The sequence below is a fragment of the Acromyrmex echinatior genome, chromosome 3 (genome assembly GCF_024713525.1).
Source record: "Acromyrmex echinatior isolate Ae372 chromosome 3, ASM2471352v2, whole genome shotgun sequence".
Lineage (NCBI taxonomy): Eukaryota > Metazoa > Arthropoda > Insecta > Hymenoptera > Formicidae > Acromyrmex > Acromyrmex echinatior.
In genome coordinates, this window is record NC_141854.1 from 10,521,249 (window position 1) to 10,547,566 (window position 26,318).

The window sequence follows — 26,318 nt, forward strand, 5'->3', positions numbered from 1 at the left end:
ATTGTATCTATATTGTATTGTCAAGCTCGATCAATACACTGCAAACGCCTAAGTATGAATAAATATAATATATAAGCATAATTTTGTCAATCTCTGAAATCATTGGATTAAGGTCAATTAAATTATTGCGACATTTCGTTTATCGGACTGCGATCAGTCATCCGCAAATCTCAATTAATCATACTCGTATTACGTGATTTTCTTGCAACAGGCTCTTCGTAGCGAGAGTTACAGTCGCGTAGAATTACTTCTATTTTAAAATCACCGAGATCCCGCGCGCATTATCTTTATTTAGTTTTCTCTCAATTCTCTCCTCTTTCTCTCTTGTGCTTTACTCCATTCAAAGGACCTCGCACTAATTATATATATTATAGAGATGACTCATTTTAATCTTACAAATTAATTTTAGACAAATATTTCGAAAATATGCAATTTTACCAAAAAAACATTCTAAATTAAAGTTGTATGATATAAAAGGGAACGTTATCATTATACATCATCCTTTATGCCATACAATGTTTTTTTGGAATCTGTTTTAGTAAAATTGTATATTTTTAAATATTTTTAAATATTTTCCTATTAAGATTAAAATAAATCATCCTGTATGGAAAACTCATTATTGAACAGTGTTTATGATACTTTTTGTTCACATTGCAGGCTATATTATATGTACGTGAAAATCAATTCGTTTTATCGTAACCCAATATAATTATGTGAAAAATTGGGTCAAGGTAAGATGAATTGGTTTTCACATAATGTAGCTCATGTGATAAACATGTCATGGACACAATGCAATAATGGACAGTTTTTGATGTAAAATCTTTGATATACTATTGCTATTTGAAAACTATCCATTATTGGACCAAACATCTACATCTTTTTGTCCGCATTATAAGCTACATTATATGATCTCTAAATTCTTTGGAGCAGAATCTCACTTTAAAGAATGAAAATTGAGGCAACATACTGGAAAAAAAGCAGCTCACTTCTCAATCTTTAAGAATGAGATTTCTCTCTTCCGAGTGACAATTCATTCTAAAAGTTTTACAGAGTGTGAAAAGCAACTCGTGTCACCGGAACACCCAATTTTCCATCTAATTTAATGCGGAGTCCTTTAAAAGACTTCACCTGTCCCATTCGCTCTCTCGCTCTCTCGTTCCACTTGCGGTCACGTGTTATGAGACAAATGCGAGGAGCGAGCCACGATGCCCGCGAGTGGCAAAAGACCGGTGCGTGTGGTACAGTCATAGTGCAATCGGCTGAGCGGAGGGGCGAAGAGGGAATAGGCGAATTTAAAAGAAAAACAGCTGACTTGGACTGAAGAAAATTGAATGTATATGCGCACATTTATAAGGCTTCGCGTTTACAACGCGAGGAGAAAAGAAGGGAACACATAAATAATATAACAAAATACCTATCTTCTTTTTTCTCCCATAGATAAGACAGTTTAGACAGCGCCCGCGCATAGAACGTAATAGTAACGCTCCACGCAAATGCACTTGGTGCCTCTCATGCTCAGTACAGCAGCTGAGCAGCAGGCATGGACACGAGGGACACAAGGACATGAATTAAGCCTCGGTACACCGATTGGATAACGTCAAAGTCGTCGGGCGTCGTGTTGTCTCGACCGATTTACATGATTGCACGAGGCGTGTGCGCGGAGGAACCGATCGGACATTAGATTAAAGGTAATCGTTTAATTTTTTCTTCTACCTTCCTTCCCCCACCGTCTCTCCTCTTGTCACCCCCGCGCATGCATGCGTAATGAAATCGCGTGGCGAACCTATCAGCAAGTTGACCGCGATATCGGCGCGCATGTGTACATTGTGTACGCGCAGTACGACGACGGGTGTCTCATCGTTACGTACGTCAGTGGTACCGTGAACGATCGGTTGACGCGTTCCTACATGTTTCGTCTGAACGACAAGGAGAGTCAGATCATCGACCGTTCATAGTCCACGGCGTCGAGGAAGGTATCCATCCGAAAGGAAGGGATTCTCCGCGACGTCGCCACGCGACGGAAATAACACCGTCGCAGGGAGCTCGCGAAGGAGAGGGAACGGTAGAGAAAGAGAGAGAGAGAGAGAGAGAGAGAGAGAAAGAGAGAGAGAAAGATAAGGATTGGAGACGCAACTCACGCAACTCAAGGAGCGCGAAACATCTGATTGTTTGACGCGAACGCGTGAGTTCTGCAGGTTTGCTCGTCGCGTCATATAGCGATGCACGAAACGCGCCGGTGAACGCTGTCATCATCCCCAATGTTTACTCTTCAGGATCTAATCGCACGTGTTTCTTTGCAGTCGACAACTTCGTCGGGGAGCGGTCGGAGGTGGTGGGTCCTTGCAGCGTGAGAGGTTAGGTGAAATGTCCGAGAGCGACATCGTCGTCTAGGGTAAATACGCACGAGACGTGAAGATATGTAGAGACACGATGATCTTTGACATTCCGAGTGCGCAAGCTTGCAGAAGAGACGAATTGTGGAACTTGAGAGGCAAGAATCGTCAACGCTTAGTGCAATAAATGTGCATCCTGATGAAGAGATGCTCGTTGCTACGGCATGTTAAACTACCAAAGATTGTGTGGTGCTAGGTTGTTGTATTTACGCGAACTCTTGTTGCAATTGTATTGAGGTGTTAGGCTAAAGAGTGGAATGAGTTACAGCAATTTTGGCCGAGGAAGGGGCTACCCGCAGGGTACACGTGCCGCGCGTCGCTTCGGTAGGCCCCGATTTCCACGTCCGCCCTTTCGACATGCAGCACCTTTACCGAGGCCAGGACATCCGGCGCAGTTCGGTGCGCCCTGGCAGCCGAACAATATGTTTTTTCAGCCCCATATGCCGTTACGTGGCAGCCCGCCCTTTAGAGCAGACGGTAGGCGAAGAAGATTCTGTAATTATGACGTTCGATTCCCCGCCCCTAATAGATTGCCCGTACCTCCGAGTTTTGAGGAGACTCCTGTGTTGCCGGAAGAGCCGATTATGCAGGAGACCAATACAATTGAAACTGTACCACAACTTCCTTTGCTTGGCTCAGAAGAGGAACGGCAACAGAAAATAATTGAAACAGCGGATCGATTGAAGCAGAAACTCTCTTCTTTTAACACCGATGACATCTCAGATATTTGGACTGAAGATGTACCATCTAACGTTATTGAGGACAATACAGAGGATAATACCCAGAGACGTATCCCTGTAGTAGGATACAAATCATCTGAGATCAATTTGACGTACAATGATCTAAAGGACATTGGAAAAATAAATCCTGATAATACACAGTATATTACAAATGAATTTGATATTACTAATAATATAGATATTATTAATAATACAGATATTATTAATAATACAGATAACGACGTAATGATATTAGACGAGAACAAAGATGAAACTCATTTAATGATACCTAACGATCAAATGACAAATCTGGAAAATGTACCAGATGATAACCAATACATGGAAGTGGACAAGGAATGGATTGAGAATGGACAAGGAGTGGACTGGGAGCTTCAAGAGCCAGTTGATAATTCTCAGAATTTAGAACAACCAGATTTACATACAGATAACATTATTGAAAATGAATTATTAGAATCAGACTTTCAGTACCATGATACACCACTGATTAATATTTCGCAAGAGCAAGAAGATCAACAACAGGATATTTCACAAGGAATCGAAATATATCCCACAGATATTACGAAAGAACCAGATGAGTCTGAAACACTAAATTTACAAGCTGATGTATCATTTCCAATTGATTCAACGGATCAGGACATTTTGCAGGACGTATCGCAAGAGAAAGAGGAACTTTTTGAAAATTTACAAGTTCAAGAAAGTGCTTTAAATTCTCATGTTCACGCAGAAAATTCAAATAGCAGTAATTGTACATTGACACAAACACCATTAATTGATATACCAGTAAGTAATGTCACATTAGATAATCAATTGCCAAGAATGAAGGAAAATTCTTTTCAGAGTGGTCCACCAAAACTGTCTCCACATACAGAGCAGGAGTTGCCCGTTGATTTTGATCCTACTACTCCACCGCCAATATTACTAAAACAAGATCAATCGTGTATTTTACCTCCATATTCAATTCCTGATTTACCATTATTCGATCCCACTGAACCACCACCAAATATGAAATGTTTACTCGGGACAAAAATGCCTCATGAAGACGCAAATCCTCCATGGAGTAATGCTCAAAATCCAATACCTGCCGTCTATAATAATATGGAAGTTCACACGGGCTTAAATACACATGGAGGATTTATGCCTCAACAATTACCATTAGAAATAGTCAATCAAAGTAATGTTTTTATGCCATCTCATATCGATTCAGTAAATTTTTCTCCAATGTTTCCTATGCTGCCCAGCAATCCTGTTGTCAATACACACGTTCCGTCATTGCCTCAAGTACATGCAGCGCCTCTTAATACTTGTGTGTCTTCATCTTCTTTACCAGAGCTCTCTTCGTCCTCTGACTTGCATTGCAGCATAAACAAAGATGATGGTTTGAACGACATGCAGGAAGCTATGAGATTTGCAAAAGAAATGACAAGTATAACAGGAAAGACAGATGAAGAATCTAAATCAAGTTCCAAAAGTTACAAATCTCTTTCCAAAAGCAGTACTTCAATTGATCCTGCTAGCGATGTAGAGTCTATAGCACTGCCTCCAGGAAAGCCAAAAACTAAAACCAATAAGCAAAAAAAGGTAAAAGAAAGTGACACGAGTAGCAAGAAAAAAATACCTGAGGAACAAAATGCAGCAGACTATCCATCATCGGAAGAAACGACACAAGATGCAAATGCGAAATCTAAGGATGCTGTCGCGTTAATGAATGAATTAGAGCGTCCTAAAGTAGTGTTTAATTTGAATAATAAAGCGAAAGTAGTAAGTACCAAGTCATCATGGAAAGAAAATAATGAGAAAAAAAATGGAATGACACATTCCATAGAACCAGAAAAAACACCTGCAACAAAAATACCTTCGATAGAACCGGAAAAACCATCCGCAGCAAAAACACCTTCCATAGAATCAGAAAAAACATCTTCTATAGAACCGGAAAAATCACCTGCAGCAAAAACATCTTCGATAACTAAAAAGAATTTAGAAAATACATTATTAAAACATAAAAAAGAAGAGAAGAATTTGAAGAAAAAAGAAAATTCTGAGAATGCAATATCATCCGAGATTGCAAATCAAAATATTATATTACATCATAAAAAACCACAAAAAGATGTCCATACAGAAAAATCTCAACATTCTAACGTTTCACTTCCGAAAGTCAACGTGCCAAATTCGAGGAGTCGTGTAGAAAAGAACGAGAATTCTAAAATGGATGCTTCGTGGAAAAACAGGATCATTAGTCGATTCTTAAAGATGAGTAAAAACGATATCTACAATATGGTGAATAATACTAGTCTTCGAAAGTTCGATATTATAATGAAGCGTCTAGTCAAAGAAAAAAAGCCTACATTATCGTTGGAGATGAGACACGCACAGGACGAAAAGATGAAACTATATGATCAACAGGAATTTATGAAGCAGTTAAATGCGATGTTGGACACCGACGCTATCGTGTCCATTACGGATCTACCTACAGAATTTATACATCATTTGAATGAAGTACTACAATTGGATGTGCAACCAGACATTCATGCCGAATCTGCAGCAGCTTCGAGCAGTCAATATGGTCATTTGGAAGATACAAATCGTACGTTCAATCCCGTAATAACCCAAATCCCAGAATGCACGAATAAAACAACAATGTTGAATGATGTTAGTCAGGAATGTGTAAAAAGCAAAGGTCATGCGATAAAAACGGGATCTAACAAAAATGTACCGGCACATAGTACTATAAATAATGATCTTAATTTAAAAGATGACACTTGTAATCCTATTGTAACTAACGTTTCTAATGTTAATAATAGCTTGTTGACTCTACAACATGATTTGGATGATATATTTTCAGAAGTAACGAAGAAAATTCAAACACCTGCGGCAGTAAAAGAACGTAAGCGTTGCAGTATGGGGCAACAAAGTGCAAAGAAATTCAATGTTGGCGCGATTTCGAGGAGCATGGAGAAAGAAGCATTCATGGAAGATGACAGAACACACAGACTGGAGAATAGCCCGCACTGGGACGAAAAGTGCGATAGATGGAAAAGGAAGGAACGAGAAGATCCACATGCATATAGAAATCTTACCAAAGAAGAATGGGAAGCAAGATATGGAATGCAAACAGATTTGACAGTCTGTATTCCTTCCAATAGTATAGATAGTCCAAAAAGGATTGTTGTTACCAAGAGAGGACGCGGTTTATTAAGTAGAGGACGCGGTAGAAAAGTTTATCCACGACGTCGTTATTCGTCTGAATCTTCAAAACAACAATTAAATACAAGACACAGAAGTTTAGAAAAAGAAAAGCACAAAAATTCTAGACGGCATAGTGACGATAGAAAACATACTACAGAATATTTAGAATATGATATCAATCAGGACAGTGACAGTAGTAGCAGCAGCACTAGTAGCAGTAGCAGCAGTAATAGTAGTGATAATACAAATGTTACAAAGTTATTGAGAGCGATAAAAGAAAATGAGAAGGTAGCCAAACAAATGTCATTGAACGAAGCGATAAGAGACGAGGTAAATGCCGAGATTGAACGAGAGCGAAAATCGAGAAAATCGCGGAAGACTTATAGAAGCTCCAAGAGCCGAAAGCAGAGAAAAGCACGTTATAAGAAAAAAAAGAGACAAAACAAGGAAATGACGAGCTCCTCTGATTCCTCCTCAGAAAAAGACAATGATGATAATGAAACGACTGATAGATTGCTGACGGAAAAGGAAATTAAGAAGGAAGTCATAGAAAATCAGGTTGTACAAGAAGTTATTGTTAAAGAGGAACTAGACATTAGTCAAGAAGAGAATACCAGAGACGCTGAATTTGTAAATGCTTCGAATCATTTCATGACTATGGAAAATAAGACAGCACATTTCTTCTCCACATCGCAGAATAGAGTGGAATCTCCTCTAGCCCAAGAAATTCCGCTGACATCTATTAATACCACGCAACTACATGCTGAAGAGAGATTGCCGATAGGTTCCCCTACGCAACTAAAAACTAAAGCGCAGCTGAAGCAGATGCCAGAAACATCCGATATGAATGATAACAAAGTTCCCTTGAATGCATTTACTTGCATACCAGAAAATTGGAATGCATCTAATCCGGCGAGTTTCTCGGAATGTACAGAAGATTTAAATAAAACTTGTGAAACAGCTGACGCTAGCTGCAGTCAAGATAAGACTGTTTTGTCGACAAATGACAATGTAATAGAGCAAAGCAGTATTGCACATGTATCAGCATGTAGCAGCGAAATTAATGAAAATGCGATATTGCAACAATCGGACGCAACAGCATGTATTCTTACCGAATCGTCTGTCAAAATACAAGACAGTAAATCAGTAGCTAAAATCTCAGCTACTGATAACGATACGTCAAAGGCATCAACGGCTGCTACGTCAGCATCCTTGGTATCAAGTGTCTCGTCTACGAGTACTGCGAGTCCAAAGCAAGGTGGCAGTAAAAAGATCAACATAAAGACGTACTACGAGCGCACCGTACAACGTCGTATGAATGAGAAATTGGAATCGAAGAAGCCTGCAGAAAATCCTACGACATCAACACAAAATTTAATTACACCGAAAAGCATAGAGCCAGAAATTGCGGTAAATAAATTTACATTAACATCTACATCCAGCAGCTCCATTCAAGATCCACGATTAGCACCGAAACGTACTGAAGAAAATTCAAATCGTACCGTCAATAATGATAATGTCGTTCAAAAAAGTAATCAGATTAAATCAAAAGATAAAGAAAAATCGCTTGCTACTAGCAGTGTCAATGTATTGCCCAACGTTGTAACGACATCTAAAATTGTAACGTCTAAAGCAAAGAAATGCTCGGAAGTTAAGAACACTGCAACAGATAAGACATTACAAAGCAAAGTTGCGTCTGATCCTAAACGATTTAAAAATATTCGATCGGAAGGTAGTAAAGAGTTGAAGCTGAAGAAAGAAATGGCAAAAGAACAAAAAGCAAAAAAGAAGTCTACGACACCATCAAAATCTGATAATTTAGTTTCAACAAAAATATATTTTCCTTTGGAAAAGACAACAAGCACAGAAGAGAAAGAAAAAAAGATCAATAATATTAATGATATGAACAAAATAAAAATTAAAGGAATACAATCGATAAGTTCTCAAAATAAGGTAAATACTAGCAATGTAAAAACGTCAATTTCCTCTGGCAACACTGATAACGATGGTAACGAATTATCGCATAATATTATTAAGAAAGAACGTTCTTTGAATGAAGTTCATGAACGAGGAAACGCTGAAAAAGTTACAAGTAACGTTGAAAGCACTAATACACGCGAATATTCTTCTAAGACGACGCGAGATGAAACTCATAGTATAAAGCGTGCAAAGAATACAACAAGTGTTAAGATTGCGGATAAAAAAGGCCATAAAAAAATTCGTAATACCACTCCTGAACCCGATATATCGACAGCTTCTAAAATTGCCCTGAAAGTCCCTGAAAGTAAAATCTCAAATAGCATAGAAAAAATAAACAAGGATATCTCAACTGAGATTCAACAATCTGATACAATCAAAAACATAAAACTTTCATTGAATAATACGGACGAAAGTCAAATAAAAAAATCAGATCGAGATCTAACGGAGAGCACAATTAATCGTGATGGCAGCATTTCCGAATTGGATGCGGTATCTCGAGTAGATAGTATCGATAAACAAAGTAAAAAAAATTTGTTAGTAAATATCGAAACTAGCAGCACTAAGGAAAACGATATGAAATTAAATATCCTTGACGCTACAAATAAATCTGCGAGCGCGAATAAGGACAATTCTCCAGGTAAGAAGACCGCTGAGTCGTCATCAACTTCGAACGAAAACTCTCAGGAACGGCAAAGCATAGAAAACAACGTTATTTCTTCTGACAGCGTAGGTAGTCCGTTTAAAGGCTTTCTTCAGGAAACTATGATGGACTTTGAGCAGCCTAACTTATTCGACGTGAATTATGTGACGACAAGTGCCAATTGCAAGGATATGAAGATCGAAGGGCGACAGGATTACGAAACGCTAGAACCTGGTACTGATTACACTAACGATACGAATATTAACGCCAACGAGAATTTTAATATCGCTTTTAGTGACAATTTACTTTCTTCAGATAAAGAATGCGTGACGAATGAGAAGAGCGATAAATCCGATTTGACGACAGATGAAAACAGAGAAGGGCATGTAAGAAAATCCTCAAGCGAGATAGTCACGACCATGTTACACAATGAGGTCAACGATATTAACATCGGTAGAGGTAACGAGACGGACAGACAGTTGACTATAAGCAAGGAAGGATACACGTCTTGCGCGGGATTAGTGATTAAAGAATCAATGTTATTAGATAACGAGGAAGAAATTCAGAACGAAGTTCGATCGAAGGATTTGATAAGTAAGCTGAAAACTACAATCGATCCCAGTTTATCTGATGCGTTAGAGGCAACGATCTCGGATGACGCATTGAGATTGCCGGATTGTCAAAGAGATTGCGCGGAACATCTCGATAATCATATCTATTTAGAAACTAATATAACCGCAGAGAAAGCATCCTGCGACAAATTGCCGGGCTTTGATTCCGACGAGCATTTAGATAACGACATATTCTATTTGGATGATCGTTTGCAAAGCACTGCTACGTTCGACACCAAGGATGACGAATGCGTGCATTTCTCTGTTGATCAACAACAAAGCCCAGAATTCGATATTATGCCCGCGGTGATTCCGGAAACGACGATAGTTACGTCATGCGCAGATTTATCGCGCAGCGAGATATCGAAATCGGAGGGTAAATTCGACATGAAGCACATTTCGTCAACGGAAAACAATTTGCTCGCGGGACCATCACCGATGGAGTGTTCGCCGACCGGTTCACCGAGGACTTTAAACGTTCCGACGAAAGCTGCCTTGAAAGAGGCCGCGAATCTCTTTTTAAAATCTTTAAGTAATGTACCGACGGCAACTAAAGAAGTAACACTTGAAATATTAGATAAAACACAGCAGAACGAAACTGATATAAATTACCAAACGCCGACTTGGCGTGTGGAGGAACAAAACAATAGAAAACCGAGCACGCCAGAAATTGATAACAATACGACTGCCGCGCAAAATGCTCACAACAATATGACTGCGCAGGTTAGCTTAAACGTAAACAAAATACCGGCGCACAATGGCACACGTGGTGGTGAATCAGTTGAATCGGTCCGTAAAGATGATGGTGTTAATGCTAACCACGATAAATCCATAGTATCTCCGACTAACGTCGAGAAACGTCTTCACAGTAATATACAACGTGAACCGGTTGTCGAATTGTTAAAGATGAAAGAATTGGATAAACTGTTGGAAAAGAGGAGTCAGGAAAATTCTGAGAAAATAAAGGAGAAAGTTCATGAAGGAAAGAGGAGCCAAGAAATTTCCGTGAGGATGAGAGAGAAAGATTACGAAGATCGGAAAAAACGTAATGATTCAGTTTTATATAGGTTAAAAGATAAACGGCAAATGAAGTATCGATCTAAAGAAACGCTGAGGAAGAACAGTTTGGTGAAGAGACTTAAGAAAATGAAACGATCTGGAAAAATTGTTGGTAGCACGAAGGAAGCTGTTTTGGCTAGAATGTTGGAAATTGATCTCGAGATTCACAAGCTAGTGACGGAGAAACTAAAGTTGCACGAATTATTACGAAGTAATGTTCCGTCGAGTGAAAAATCTATGATAAATGATAGTGTAGTGTTAAGAACGGCAGAAAACAATACTGTTCCCGATCAATCTGAGATACCGTCAACGTCGCAGAATAGTGAAATAAATTATGCTAAACAAGACAGACACGTGTCTCCATCGAAGTCGTCGAAGCTGATTAAGGGCAGAAAGAGAACTTTGTCCTCGCAAGATAATGAGAATACGAATTACACGCCTAGGTCGAAAACACCGGTGATTAGATGGAAAAAGAAGCCACGATTAGAACAGACAGTCAGACAGGAGAAAGAAGGAAAATATGAGGAAGAAGAGAATCTTAACAAAGTGACAAAGGAGCAGATTTCGACTTTCGTAAGTAAAAAAATAGAAAATGATATTATTGACACATCTGAAAATTTTCAGAAATCGAACGCCGTAAAAAATAATAAAGCACGAAAGGACAAAACCGTTAGAAAAAAGACTGACAAGGAAGCTGATATTAGTTCGAAACGCTCGATCGATTCAGATAAAAGTACAACGGATAAAAGTGCGGATGAGCGTTCAGAATGTCGAGATTTTACCGAAGGCGAGATCGAACGTGCAAAACATTTTGATACTGATAGGTCAGATGATATTTCGCCACCGAGCGAAGTGGCAAAGGTAAATTCTCAGCCGTCGAATAAGCACGTGCACAGTACTCCGGAATCCTTGTCTATATATACTGACGATAGCACATGGGATTCTCTGGTGCAAAATACCGCGTCGGAGATACATAAGAAAGCATCGGGTCTGGTTTTGTTAAACGAGACGCTTAAGAAAGAGTTAGCTATGTCGCAAAAGATGAAATCGATCGTACAAAAGAAAAAGAAGGAGCAGCTGGACAATATCTTGAGGACGGTTAACAACCTAACAGGTGAGGAAGAGAATTTGCCTCTGGATCAGTTATATATCAAGAAGCTGCAACAAAAACGAGACTTGCTCGACACGCTCAGTCAGAGGAAAGAAAATCTCGTTGAATCAGACATCTTGAAGAACATAAATGAGACGATAAACACTGTAGCGGAGAACAAAGAAGAAAATCTTTTTGAACCTCAATCAGAAGCGCGAGCTTCTGATGATATTCCACCAACGTCCAACGTCTCTCCAATATTGCAGTCCGATAAGCATCAAATTCTTGTTGACGCTGAAGCGAACGCCAATTCGGATTGGCCTTGTCGAGAAAAAGAAAATACAGAAGAGGTTGCATTGCAGCAAGACAGTAATGATGTACCTGATGGATCGAATCATGTTTTTAAAGCCGTGAGTCAGGACAAAGTTCTTTTCTACAGTGAACGTAACGTGGAGCCTGACAGTAGCATTACTCCTGAAGAAACTCAAGCGGAAAGTCATTCCTCAGATTGCGAACGTGACCGTGTGAAGAATTCCAATGATGTTGCTTCGCGTAACTTTGATATTAAAGTATCCGTGCTCAAAACTTTAATAAAAGATGATTTCAGCCTGGGATTGTTGCAGAAAAATAAAGATACGGAAGACAGAACGGAAGTCATAGCTACTGATTTGGTCGATTCTACAACAAACGCATTTTCGGCTCAAACTGAGAGATTGGAAGAGAAGGCTAAGAATTATACAACAAACGCATTTTCGGCTCACACTGACAGATTGGAAGAGAACGATAAGGATTCTACAACAAACGCATTTTCGGCTCTCACTAAGAAATTTGAAGAAAAGGATAAGGACTCTACAACAAACGCACCTTCGGCTCACACTGAAAGATTAGAAGAGAAAGATAAGGATTCTACAACAAACACATTTTCGCCTCACACCGAGAAATTGGAAGAGAAGAATGAAAATTCACAAAGTACCTCGCAAGCTGATAATTCGATCGTGGAGAAACACAAGAAGGATGAAAAAGATGAAGCGAAAGATAAACGTATAGTAAACGCAAATGAAAAGGAAGAGACGATCGATAGCGCAAGTAATACACCTGTGCCGCAATTGGTCACTGCGAACTCCGATATTACTGAGAACGAGCGATCTAATAACAGTGTTGAATCTAACGACAAGATATCAATAATAGATGCAGAGCGTGACTCAAATGTCTTGGAAAAAACGGATACGAAACAGAAAAAACCAGACATTGAATCCGAGTTTTCGAATGACACGATTGCTGTGACACAAGATTGTCAAAACGTCGAGAATACCACTAAAGCCGTCAAAGAAGAAGAGAAAAATAATCCTGAAAATAAATCCAGCACATTTGAGAAAATCCTGAATAATGATCAAGACAATTCCGTTCCAGTTGATCTAATGAATGAAAGATCAGAAGATGAAGTGTTCGTTGAACAAATCTCCGGTTTGGAACACACGTCGACTTCTATCTTCTCGTCCAATAAAGCAAAGGGCAAAGATATGAGCAAAAAGTTTCGTCGCAAACACGACACTTCAACACCGATCCGAAGAAGTACCAGAAACTCCAATGAGAACAAGTCTAGTAAGATGAATGAAACCGACACTAATTCAAACAGCAGCGGACCTTCTTCACGAGAGACGAGCGTTTTTCACGAGAATGATTTAACAGTGCGAAGCAGAAGCAAATCCCCAACGTGGACAAAGCGTGATGAAAAAGTCGTAAATAATATCAGGAAGAATCGTGTTTCACAGAAAGTGCAAAATACCCGGAAAGTTAGTACTGAATCTGAAACGAAGATTGAAAATCAAGCTAGTCATCTCGATGCGATTATAGAATCTGCAATTTTGAAGAACAGGACGAAGAAGAGGAAACAGCGCACAGATTGGCAAATGAAACACTGCAAAGTGAGATTGATCGACTGTAAATCTATTCTTTATAAGTATATTAATCCCAAAGTTCTGGGCAGACTTGGAATAATTGTCATCAATCCTTCCGCACCGAGTGATTCGTCGTGTATGCAGCACATCACATGCAATCACAATGCGGCAATAATTCCTACTGCAGCTTCGAGTAAAAGTTTGTTTGACCCAATCAAATCCTGTGATAAAGAAAAATCCGAGATTGAAATCTTAGAAGAGAAATCAACCACGGAAAGTAGCGAGAAGGATCTTGTTCAGGAACCTGTTTCACATACAGTAGAGAGCAACGAGGATGAATCTGCGAGAATGCAATACACGGTCCATAAAGGTCCTATTTTGGATCTAAAGGTATCAATTTAATAAATGATTATTTTTTATACAAGATAGATTTATAGATATTTCTATAAATATAATCTTTTTTTTTTTATTTTAGATTTTTGAGAATTCTTTCCTAGCAGCAAGCGAAGACGGCAAAATATATAGATATAGTCAAAAGTCTAATGGAATATTGAATATATATAAAGGTCACAAATCTGCGGTTACGTGTCTGTATATCTACAAGTCGGATGACGCAGGAGTTGAGAAAAATCTTATGTATTCTGGTTCCTTAGATGGCACATTGCGTTGTTACAGAATAATGGTAAGCTTTAGTAGTTTAAATATTAAACAATTTGATTGGAAAAAAAAACTAATAAAACACTACTTCTTTGCAGACTGGCGCGTTAGTAGGAAATCCGGCGCAAACAAAGAGTCCGATTCAGTGCATGGATCAAGCATGGGGTATGATCTTTATTGGAACAAAATCTGGACATGTCTCGCGTTTCTATATCGAGGTGAGTTATTTTTTTTAAACCACATTCTCTTCTATATATTTCTGAACATTTAGATATAGTAATTTACATTACATAAAAGAAAGAAAGAAAAAAAGAATTTTATCTATATATGAAAAAAAAATTGTATATAATATATAGTTAATATTTATATGTTAAATATTTATACATACGAATGTAAACTTGTTTGCAGGCTGGTGCTATTAAAGAAGACAGTATTCCGTTCTCGGAGAAATCTGTACTTGCGCTTAAAGCGACGAACGAAGGCCCGAGAAGAATTCTCATTATAGCATCTCGAAATCAACCGATAAATATACGCGATGCATTGACCGGTTTGCTTCTTCGTATGATTAGTGGTCAGAATAATTCTACTGTTTATAGTTTATTGCGACATGATAATTTGATCTATTGTGGTACAAGCAGCACATCTATAAACGTTTTCGATTTCACGGCAAGTGACAATAGCATTTTTCTGAATTCTTTCAAATAGAAATTGAATTGTATCATCATTTTTTAAATATAATTACAGACGGGTGAACAAGTAACTCAATACGAGGCTGGTGTTGGTATTGTATGTATGCGGCTTTATAAGCAATTACTCTTTGCGGGCTGTTACGACGGTAATATTTATGTTTTTGACATAAATGTAAGTGTTGCATTCTTATATTTTAAATCGTCAGTTTATAATCAGTTCATTACAACATATTTACGTTATATATATTCAATTCAATATAAATCTCTTTACAGAATCACAAATTAATACATAGCATACGCGGTCCGGGGAATATGTTATTGAGTGTAGAAGTTGTAAATAATAAGGTACGTATTCAATGTGCAAATTTATATTTTTTAAATAATTTTTTGATAACTTTCCTTATATTTTTGTATTATCTTTGAATATTTTTTATTAAGTATCAATAATTATTTTCTCTATTTTTATATAAGTTTTTAATTAAACATGTAAATCAAGACATTGATGCTAAATACTGATGAAATTTTTCAATTTCATTATCTTTCAGATTATAGCGGGAAGTAAAGACAAGCGTTTGCATATGTGGCAAATGCCAACTCAAGTGCGTGCCTTACTTTGAACAATGTCGTAGCATGCTCAGGAATTCTCTACTTTAAATAATTAATTAAGTGATCAGTTAACAACTCACAATTGATCATAATATTATATAAATATGTAGAGCGAGAAACTTGTGACACTGAAGTTACGACTTAATAATATACATCCACATATTTTCTAACTTTTTCACTATAAATAGTATTATATTATCATTACATTTCCCGTGAATCGCTTTTATTTATATCATATATTTGATAAGTACATGCTAGATAAAGCACAAGATGCTAAATAAAATAATTATTTATAGTTATTACAGTACTATATGACAGTATGTAAAAGCTATTTATAGTGAAAAAGTATTGGCGCCAAAATTATTCGTTATCAACTATATAAAAGATTACATATCTATAATATGTAAAGTGTACAGACTTGTAAAGAATTAGATTTAAATAATGCAATAATGGAAATTATTTTATGTATGCTTTGTACACACTTAAAGATTTGGAAAGATTTCTTAACTTTGTAATCATTTGAAAATATGACATTTTAATACACGCGTTTAAAATAAATTTTGTGTTAACACATGTCAATGTTTTAATGGGCTGTTGCAAAAAAATACATGTAGTTAAGAATGCATACAAAATACATAGGCATTCACGACGATTTATATAAGTTTTTTTTTTTGTTAAAAAAAAATGATCTTGTTTGTTGTTTTGCGAAGATTTGTTGCTCTGTTCCTAGAAGGCTATGTCCTTATAAGATTTTGTTTATATTGATGAGAATGTCATATTTCATTCAACATTTTGTCATGTGTTTTTAATGGAAACAAACACTCTGCCATCCTTTAACTTCTATTTTATTACATTAGACATTAGCAAATGTAAATAAGAAATTGTACCAAACAAAATATGTAACAAACATTTATAATCTAATTAGAAAATCAATATAAAATTAATTAATGAATGAATAATGTGTGTGTTTATGTTCATATTTATATAAAAAGAGAACATTATATTTACTATATTTTAAACTTATATGATAGGCTATAATATTTTTAATTCATTATTCTACACATACAATTACTGTATTTATTATTAGACACTCTTTAACAAAAAAAAAGTTCTAAATGTTGGAATCATTTTTGTTTATACTTATACATTTTATACTTTTTTTTTACCAAAGAGTGCATATGTAATTCTCATTGTATATAAATTTGTACACAATATTTATTATATTGCTCATTTGCTATAATACGATGAAAAAACAGTTCCAGAAATGAAGTTAAGAAAATGAATTTCAATATTTTGAATCATTAAAATTTTGTAATATTAATTTTAAAATGCAATTTTGATGTAATAATTGATTGTAGAAGAATAAAAATACTTTTTTTAAGTTTGTTTTCTTTTTTTTTATAAGCAATTAAAAAATTACAATTTTATGTCGTTATTGTAGCAAACGAGTGATACAGAATTATAACAATCATATGTGTTATTTGTCTATAAAACTAATGAATGCATAATGTTAGGAAATTACTGCCAATATTTAAATGGTGTGATGACATTATCAATTCTTTTGTGTAAAGTTCTTAAATAGAATAATATAGAGAAATTTTATAGATTTTTTTTCTTTTTTAGATAATTGTCATAGAAAAAGCAAATTTTTAATTTTGTTAAAACTCTTGCAATAAAAGCATAAAATCGTAAGAGTAATTGTTATATATTTTTTATATTTAGAAAAGTGGTATACATATATATATATATACATATATATATATATATGCGTGGATGTGTGTGTGTGTGTGTATATATATATATATACACACACACATACACACACATTCACATTGTAAAAGTATAAATATAATTAATTTATAATAAATTTACACATCTATACCTATCTATTTACGTCTATGCGCGCGCGCGACGTGTGTGTGTGTGTATATATATGTATATATATATATATATCACACATACAGAAATTTTTTATGCTGTACTATTTTCATAGACTATGATAAGAATTGTATCTTCAATTGAGGTATTTGATTGTAATATTGATTACTGCAATCATAAAATAGAAATATCTGAATTTAAAAATATATATTATATATTATATATAGTTAATAAATAGAACGATTGACTTAACATTCGAGATATAGTGTCTCTTGATTAGAAATTTTACTATGTTTGACTTTTTGACAGTTTAGATAGAAAATTTGAATAGAGTATCGTAATTGAAACATTTTTAATTATCTTTAAACAAGTTTTGCAACACATCTTAATTCATTGGTAGAGATATGACGTTCTGGCAACGAATCTGTTAAATCAATATTAGTCTATTGTCCCTATTGTAAGTTTCAGAGAATTGCAAACATCTTTTAATTGGACGACGAATTCATAAACGCGTATTAACATAAAGTTAACATATACTCGAAATGAACTGACTCAATAATTCAAAAATTAAAATTGCCGAAAAAAAAGACTTATAAGTCAACGCTAGTTGGTAGGTGTAATTATTCTATTTTAATGTTTATCAAAAGGATATACATAAAATAACAACATAAAGTTAACAATAATTTGTATTTAAAATAGAACTTTAAATACAAGAGAAAATGTGTCTCTGCCTTGGACCATTCAAATCAGGCAAAACTCTTTTAATGAAAAATCTCCAAGGAGACGAAATCGACGACGCGACTCATACTGTGCCTACCAATGGAATAAATATATATACTGTAAAAAATGATACTGGTGAATTCGATATGGTGATTAAAGAAATTGGCGGTAATATGGCACCGATCTGGAAGCATTATTTTGATAAGGTACTATATTATGTAAAACAAAAAAAAACAAAATCGCATCTTAATAAACATATGATATACTTAAAGTATTGCATTTTTTTTGTCGTTATCAGATTCATAAAATCATCTACGTAGTGGATACCAGTAATCTTTGTCAAATAAGTGCTGCAGGTGTACTACTTTACTCTTTTCTCGTGGAACCGAGATTACGGAATGTGAAAGTAGCACTCATCTTGAACAAGATGGATGTTTCGTATCGTCAGATGAGAAACGAAGCTTTGTTGATGTTACAATATGCGCGTCTACAAAAGGAGGTGACACAGAAGATCACCGTGCTGGAAACCAGTGGTATGACGGGTCAGGGGATAGAGAGTTTACGCAGCTGGCTATTTGATCCGGAAACGCTGCGAGCTACGCTTAAGGCTAATAAATAGGCTAATAAATTGTCGCATGACGAGAGAGAACGTTACCTTAAAATGCATTTATTTTATTTACACTCGATCTTACAAAGATACAAAGATATTACTCTACAAGAATCTTCGAGCATTCTTTGAAAATAATTCATTAACGAATGTTAAACGTATATTACTTCTATGTTATACGATCAATTCTAAAAATAAATACTGCAACGGATGTTGACGCGCATTGACAAATGCTGACTGTCAAAATAAATTCTCACGCAATTGTTACAAGTGCTAAAAAAAGATAATTTTATACATAGAAAAAAGGGGCCAGAAGATAAGAGAAAATTTATGTCGTTCTTTTCATGCATCGGCGATAACAAAAGTAACCGTATAAACATTCGCTCCCGCTTAAATCATCGATTGAAAATCTTTTCTATGTATATCTTCTAATATTCTTATAGATACATTCAATAAATTTAGAATATTGTTTACTTATACGACATTTAATGTATCCTTGTAAGATCTTCCACTATTTTTACAAGATCGTCTACCGTCGCCTCTTTCTTCATGCCGCTGCCATCGTCGATCTACGAAAAAATAGCGCATTAAAAGATTTAGGAAAATTAATTCAGTATACTCATATACATAAGTCATATATCATTAATTCGGGAATAGTTTACTTAGTTTTTTTTTGCATAAACGATTACCTAGAGTGATTTTTACATCCCAATTAAAAGTCACTATCATTAATTATATATTATATATTATTGATTGTTCTACGATTTATATTAGTATTTAAGATTATTATATTTAATATATAGATTTACTTTTAATAAGTAGATAATAAATATATATTTGTTAATAAAAAACTAAAAATAATTAAATTATTTATTAGTAAAATACTATAACTGACTCCATTTTCTCTTTGTCGATGTAAAAATCACTTGAGGTCATTATTCCCAATAAGAGAATGCATGATTGAATTACCATAAGACCCATTGCGACTTCTGCCATTTTATCGTGATTCAAATCGAGGAAACTTTCTATTAAGTCGCCATCTATAAATCCTTCACATTGCTCAATCTTCAATTCTGTATTAAAACTTCTCCAGAAGTTGTGTTCTATCTTGCCCACGCTTTTTATCACGCTGTTTAATCTGTCTTCCATATTACGCAGGAATTCATAAAATGTAACTGGTATTTGCGTCACCAAACCGATCGCACCGCTTACAGTGCCGAATAACACACAACCTAGAGTCGGCGTACTTGATTCTCCCAAATTTTGCATCACCAACGAACCATGCCGAAAAACATTGACCATATCACCCAGATGAAATTGGCCTATTTCTTGCATCTGTTGTCTTTCATCTTCGGACGTTGCGGCGCTAGAGAGAAAGAACAATTGTGATTTAAAATTACCTTATTAAAATCATACCAATAGGGATGACGCGTGGCTCTATTTAAAAGTGATCGACTCATAATTGATAGATTTTTATCGTATATATATTTCGGTTTTTAAAAGAGACATTGATGAAAAAGAAAATTAAAGATTGCCAACGTAAAAGTATAAGAGCTGACAACAAAACTCATTTCGAGCAAACTATATTTCCAAATCAAAACATACACACAAATCTATAATGTTATTGCAAACATACCTGTCCTTTTGACATACAAAGAGATTAAAGCAATTTTCAGCGCCCAGAAAAGTATCATCATCTAATATCTCGATAGAAGTCATCCAATTAGGATTGTAGTCTCTAGCTATTTCCTCAAAGCTGCCCTCCATAGTCTTATACTGAAGCAATGTTAGGGATCTCATCAGATCTCCCACAAGGACAAAGTCACCTTTGGTTTTCAAATATAATGCTATGATATTATTAAAATGACTGCATTCCAATCTGAGCTCCTTTTCCGCAGTCCATTCAAACAATCTCACAGTACTGTTGATGCTCGCCAAGAGTTTTCCATTAAATTCAACCAAGGAATAGCACGAACCCTTGATCTCCTTTTCCGCAACCTGCGTGAATTTGCCCTCGCTCCAATGATACAACAGTATCCTGCCCATCTTGGGCTCAGTCTCATCGGGATTTATAAACGCGGTCCCAACCACGAAATAAGAAGTCGGATCCTCACCCAGTTTTGTTGAGATCAACGATAGCGCATATTCAGTGGCCATTAGCGTGTGTGCATGCAAAACCTCGAATGTATGCTGATCAATAATGAGAAGATTGTGAACCTCAATCTCTTGACCAATCTCACTGGCCGTGTGTCCACTGGGTTTGTTGTGCGAGACAACGTGGCTGCTACTGGATGTAGATGCTGCCTGGGTAGATGCGGAATGCCTGACGATGCTCACACCGCTACTCTCCTGTACATCGACGCGCATGGTAATCACGCCAAAGGTTTGCGAACTTTCTTGATAAGCGATTCTTCGTGGAGATTCCCCAAGCGGAACCGTTCTTATGTGCAGTTTTTGGATTTCGTCGATTGTACCAATAGTAACGGTGCTGTCAGTTGCCAATGCAAGACTATCAGGATAAGATTCTGCATTCAGGGAGCACATGTGATTCACTTCTTTGAGATTGACATTGCTGAAAACAAGCTTGTGATTTGAAGAATAAATAACAGTGGGCCTATCCGAGCACGCAAATACATTTGTTGTGGAGAGTGATCGGAAAGTCCTGAGAACAGTAGGTTGAGTGCCTAAGGTAACCTTCTTTTTATCCGAGAGCATACCGCTTTGTCGATGTAGAATAAAATAGTACATGCTGCCATCGCCTAGAGCGCAAAGTAAGTATGTATTACCCTCGAAACAGGTCATTAAAATGGACCTGGGTATAATCTCGCCCCCAAGAAGCTCCTTATTGATCTCCTCTAGATTTGGCAGAGTTAAGATTCGAACAGATATATCTGTCCAAAGTCCAACAGCAACAATCTTGGCCTCATTGACGCCATCCAAGGGAGAGATGTCCAGGCATGCCACTTCATGTTGCAAGGTAACGAATCCTTTGGATACAATCTGATTGCATATGATCTCGATATAGAACAGATCATTTCCTGTTGCACAAAGGACTTGGGTGCCATTACAAGCTACCACACTGATAGTCCTTTTGTTTTGTGGTTCCCACTCAGAGACGACTATTTTATTCTCGTGCGAGATTAGTCTAACAGAGGTCGAAGTTATTTGGATAAATAAATCATCGGTAACATTACCCGTATGGAACGTTTGTTCATCCGCAACAAAACCTGGGATATCTGTTTCTTCGACTTCTTCGCCATTTAAAGTTAAGATCCTAGTCTGCCCAACGAATGATAATACCAACGTGTTATCGAAATGTGAACCTCCGACCTTTAAAGCCCACATACCTTTAATTCCTGGTAGATCCATACTCGCATGTTCTTGTATGCCTATGCCGTTCCTAATAATCCTAAGAGAACCTTCTTTAAAGGCACCCGAACATGTAACCATCTGCCCTTGGCCTTGTCTCTCCAAGTCTACTACAGCCATATCGACAATAGGTGCCAAATTAGTAAATGTCTCCATAGGTACACAATAGGATCCATTTTCATCTGCCTTTGTAATTAATTTGATCAATTGAGAATCACCTAAACGACTACCAACATATATTACTCCATTGTCCAAATAAGTTATACATTCTGGTATACTGATTTCCCCTAACAGCTCAACTTTCAAGTCTTTCACCACTTGCGATCCATCAGGCTTCTTTTCTTGTTCCAAAAATAACATAAATAAATGACCAGCCATATCCCCTAATAAATACCTCAGTCCCTGATTATCTACCTTGGCATAGCAAGTGATAGTACTCTGCTTTATAATTGGTGGCACCACTGCAACATATGTAGTACCATCGTGATACAGAATACTTTCCTGTCCTATTATAATTGCTCCACAAATAGGAGAAGGTACAGGAATAACCATCATAGCCTCTCGCTCTACATTATCCTGCCTCCATGGTATCTTGGCAAATTCTTTATCTCTCAAGTTAATCTCATGTGTTTTTACATGTCTACCATTGATATCTTGATGAATGAGAATTAAGGTAGGATTAGCACATCCGTGAAGAAAATTGACATCTTGTACTTGCTGTTCATCCATACGGATTGAAGATGCTTTCAATTCCGGATTATCTTTATCCAAAGGTATAATTTTAAAGAGGCCATCGTATAATCTAAGACCGATTACTCGTGCTTTTGGATCAATAACAGCTTTAATTCCAGTCTCGGACGCCTTTCCGATACGATCCGCTACATTTCCATGAGCTTTCGTTATAATTTCTATATCCTCTCCTTCACCGATACATTCCAAGATCATGGCATTATAACGTGTTGTTAACAGAAATAGAAGATCTTTTTTCTCATGCTATCAAAAAATAAAAATTTGATAAGTTTTACTGTGCAATTTAATCTCAGTTAAATCTATATTTAATATTATATAATCCTTAATATATCTCAGCTCTCTCCCCACGTAATATTTATACAAATTTTCATATCTTTACTAACGACACTTTAGCAATGATTTCTCTTAACAAAATACTTATTTATGAAGTATTATATATACAATGCATTTTCCAATAAGGACATAGTATAACGCAATGAATAATTATATTCTTGTTATTTACCGATATTAAACAAGGATGAAATAATTTACTGTGTTACACTGTGTTCTTGCTGAAAAACATCCATATATTGTAATGTATTAAAATATACAAATTGATACATACACACACAAGTATATATATAAAAAATAATTCACGCACATTACTAGACCGATAAAAATAAAAATCAAAGCATAAGTCAAATATAATGGAGAGTAATAAAAGCATAAACGAAACTTCTAGGAAGCAAAAATTGAAACATTAAAATGTAAAAGAAGCATAAATGCTTCCTTTATATGTCATTATTCCAATTTTCATTCAAGTTCATTCTTCTGTTACTCTTCCATTACATCTAATTTATGCTTGGATTTTTATTTTCATCAAGGACATTGTGTGTGTATATGTATGTATATATAATATACATATAAAATAATACTTTTCTTTGTAATTTATTAGCAAAAAGTAAACATAGCCAGTCATACACGTATAAACATGGCTTTCTCGAAACTGTTGGAAAGAGACTTTATCATGGAGATAACCTTACTGGTGGTCTGAAGAATTTTATGACGCTTATCTTGCCATAGATCCCGACTTCCTTCAAAGGCCGTAGACCCTCCGGTGTCACGAGATATATCTCCAAACGTACATTTTTAGCTAATATCAGATTCAAATCCGTAGGTGAAGTGAAATTACCTTGGAAAAGTACATAGCGATTATACAGTGATACAGCTTTCGCCGTGCGAATTCAAGAATTTAATCACTTACCGGTCACGCAGGCAGTGACAGCCGTTGGTTTATGTGCCGTCACTACGTAATGATGGGACATTGCTTTCATAATATATTGTCTAAAAGCTGCTAAACACTTTTCAATAACTACAGATAGCAACCCCAAGCGCTCCGCGCTCTGCAGTCCGTTTCACCAACATGCGTTGCTCTGAGTTTTTCAATTTATCGCGCCATGAAGTTGGTCACACTTCAGACACTTCAGGCCCCTTTACAATGCAAGAAGAATAAAGCATCATTAAGGTGTTTTTTCATGATGACACTAAAAGCTTGTTCTTTTTGGCTGAACTTTGACACAGTTCATCTTTCTTTTTTCTTATTGAAGAAAAAAAGAAGAAAAATGAACTGGTGCAAAAGTTCAGTCAAAAACAGCCAAAAAGAACAGATCCCTTTTCATGTTGATACTCGACGCTTATTTTCAAACGGTCCACTTGATACTACAAATGCATCGAAACTTTTGATTGACCAATAGGAGAAAAGAATTTTACTAATTGACCAATCAAAAAATGACTGCATTTAGCAGACTCAACTGTTTGAGTCCGCTGAATGCAGCCAATGGATGCATTCAGTACGACTGCTCACTGAGCGCTCAGTGAACTCTTGCACCTAATTGACATATTCCGTTAAATCTAAAAATAGACCAATCAGATATCAAAGTTCACTAAGCGCTCAGTGAGTGATCGTCATACTGAATGCACCCAATAAAATATAACTGCGTTATATTTTAAGAAGCATTGGCTGCGTTCAGTGAACTCAACAGTTGAGTGAGCGCTCGCTGTTATTGGTGTATTCTTTTAGATCATCCAATCAGTATTTTAGATCTGAGAGAATATATCAATAGCGCTCACTTAACTGTTGAATTCGCTGAACGCATCTAATGTTTCGAAGCATTCGTAGTATCAAGTGGACCGTAGATCCGGTCTCACCAACTCGATCGATTAAATTTCAGTATTGTCAAGATTTGAAAATATCCTTTTCTAGCGGGGCATCGAGTACTCACGTGTATATAACTTTTTCGTGATTGAAGAAATTTGCGACTAATAAGAATTCGTGCTGTTATTATCACATCATTCTTCACAGCTGTCAGATAATTACGTTATAATTTTCTTGTAATTGGCAATACTGAAATTCAAGGTTGATAAGTTAACTTTTTTTTTTTAACTAAAAGCCGATTGTTCCACCTTTTGATAAATTTTACTTGTGAGGTAAATCTGGTAATTCGCGCATGTGATCGGATATAATCTTGCCACTTACCTAAATTTAATTTACTTAAGTTAAATTTAGTTCAAATGAACAACTAAAAAAAAAAAATTTGTCTATTTTACATAATTTTTCGTATTTTTCCTTTCTTACAGTTTATTTATTAAAAAATCTGTTATTTTTTGTTCATAAGTAATGATTATACAATATAAAATTACTAAATTATATATTCATTAACCTCTCGCATTGTATCTAAGGATTAACTTCAAAAAAATCAAATTAAAAGTTAATAGTTACTGATAAAATATAATTAAATTAAATTAAAAATTAAAGAAAGTATTTAAAAAGGGCTACGAGCCAATGAAGCAATGTTCAATATACGTTTATTGTAACAATGCAAACGTTTTGACCTCTATATTGAGTCATCCTAAAGAGTTCTGCACAATAAAAGGAACAGGGAACAGAGAACAGAGAATAAAAATTTCAACCTATCAGAAATCATGTATTGTGGAATACACAGTTTCTGATAGGTTGAAATTGTTATTTTCTGTTCTTTGTAAGTATCTTCTGTTCTCTTTTCCTTCTATTGTACGGAATCCCTCAGTGTTGTTAAATTATTAAACCGTCAATAATTAAGTAAACAGGCCGTTGGATACATATTTAGAAATTTGTGTAACATGTTCCTTCTTTGTGTTATTAGGTGTTGGAATTAATTCGTAGCGTTTTTAATGAAAGAATGTTATTTATTTCACATGAGCATTAAAAAATACATTAATGAAAGTACTTCCCATCACTTGTAAAACGCTACGAATTAATTCCAACACCTAATATTTACTTGATCCTTGTGCAACAAATTATATTCTTATATGAATTGAAAAATGAATATAAATAGACAACACACTCCGTTAATCTAATAATTAATAATATAACAATTAGTTATTGATTGGTGAATAATTGAAAATTCTATTCACTTTAAATAATAAGTTA

General features: G+C 35.8%; 3 protein-coding genes across 9 annotated transcripts; 2 read left to right on the top strand and 1 right to left on the bottom strand.

Moving 5' to 3' along the window:
- Window positions 1-1,535: 1,535 nt before the first annotated feature.
- LOC105152970 (uncharacterized) lies at window positions 1,536-16,505 on the top strand. Of its 6 annotated transcripts, none has more exons than XM_011067571.2 (8): window positions 1,536-1,688; window positions 2,301-13,984; window positions 14,070-14,276; window positions 14,350-14,469; window positions 14,660-14,917; window positions 14,996-15,112; window positions 15,214-15,285; window positions 15,486-16,505. In XM_011067571.2, exons 2-8 carry the CDS (start codon window positions 2,651-2,653, stop codon window positions 15,555-15,557), a joined length of 12,180 nt encoding a protein of 4,059 aa, XP_011065873.1. In that variant the 5' UTR covers window positions 1,536-1,688; window positions 2,301-2,650; the 3' UTR covers window positions 15,558-16,505. The 6 variants fall into 6 exon arrangements, with proteins under 6 accessions (XP_011065873.1, XP_087260788.1, XP_087260789.1 ...); XM_087404662.1 differs by lacking the exon at window positions 1,536-1,688 and having other exon boundaries at window positions 1,736-3,913; window positions 3,971-13,984; XM_087404663.1 differs by lacking the exon at window positions 1,536-1,688 and having other exon boundaries at window positions 1,737-9,170; window positions 9,252-13,984.
- Window positions 16,506-16,653: 148 nt separating this feature from the next.
- On the top strand, window positions 16,654-18,806 carry LOC105153009 (ADP-ribosylation factor-like protein 16). Of its 2 annotated transcripts, XM_087404666.1 has the most exons (3): window positions 16,654-18,034; window positions 18,124-18,350; window positions 18,443-18,806. In XM_087404666.1, the coding sequence occupies exons 2-3, from the start codon at window positions 18,144-18,146 to the stop codon at window positions 18,761-18,763; spliced, it is 528 nt and encodes a 175-aa protein (XP_087260792.1). In that variant the 5' UTR covers window positions 16,654-18,034; window positions 18,124-18,143; the 3' UTR covers window positions 18,764-18,806. The 2 variants fall into 2 exon arrangements, with proteins under 2 accessions (XP_087260792.1, XP_011065920.1); XM_011067618.2 differs by having other exon boundaries at window positions 16,654-18,350.
- On the bottom strand, window positions 18,796-24,336 carry pic (DNA damage-binding protein pic). Its single transcript, XM_011067606.2, has 5 exons — window positions 24,114-24,336; window positions 23,893-24,041; window positions 20,388-23,113; window positions 19,721-20,117; window positions 18,796-19,320 (listed from the first exon to the last, which is right to left on the bottom strand). The coding sequence occupies exons 1-5, from the start codon at window positions 24,181-24,183 to the stop codon at window positions 19,237-19,239; spliced, it is 3,426 nt and encodes a 1,141-aa protein (XP_011065908.1). The 5' UTR covers window positions 24,184-24,336; the 3' UTR covers window positions 18,796-19,236.
- Between the last annotated feature and the right edge of the window lie 1,982 nt (window positions 24,337-26,318).

What these genes read in the sequence shown, in the direction of transcription:
- LOC105153009 (XM_011067618.2), top strand. Translation starts at nt 18,144, where the DNA reads ATGTGTCTCTGCCTTGGACCATTCAAATCAGGCAAAACTCTTTTAATG. An exon ending in GGAAGCATTATTTTGATAAG is followed by an intron (nt 18,351 to 18,442) that starts GTACTATATTAT and finishes TGTCGTTATCAG; the next exon opens with ATTCATAAAATCATCTACGT.
- pic (XM_011067606.2), bottom strand. Translation starts at nt 24,183, where the DNA reads ATGAAAGCAATGTCCCATCATTACGTAGTGACGGCACATAAACCAACG. An exon ending in TAAAATTCTTCAGACCACCA is followed by an intron (nt 23,114 to 23,892) that starts GTAAGGTTATCT and finishes ATTTTTTGATAG; the next exon opens with CATGAGAAAAAAGATCTTCT. An exon ending in AAGTCGCAATGGGTCTTATG is followed by an intron (nt 19,321 to 19,720) that starts GTAATTCAATCA and finishes ATTTTTTCGTAG; the next exon opens with ATCGACGATGGCAGCGGCAT.
- LOC105152970 (XM_011067571.2), top strand. Translation starts at nt 2,651, where the DNA reads ATGAGTTACAGCAATTTTGGCCGAGGAAGGGGCTACCCGCAGGGTACA. An exon ending in GTCCTATTTTGGATCTAAAG is followed by an intron (nt 13,985 to 14,069) that starts GTATCAATTTAA and finishes TTTTTATTTTAG; the next exon opens with ATTTTTGAGAATTCTTTCCT. An exon ending in TAGAAGTTGTAAATAATAAG is followed by an intron (nt 15,286 to 15,485) that starts GTACGTATTCAA and finishes ATTATCTTTCAG; the next exon opens with ATTATAGCGGGAAGTAAAGA.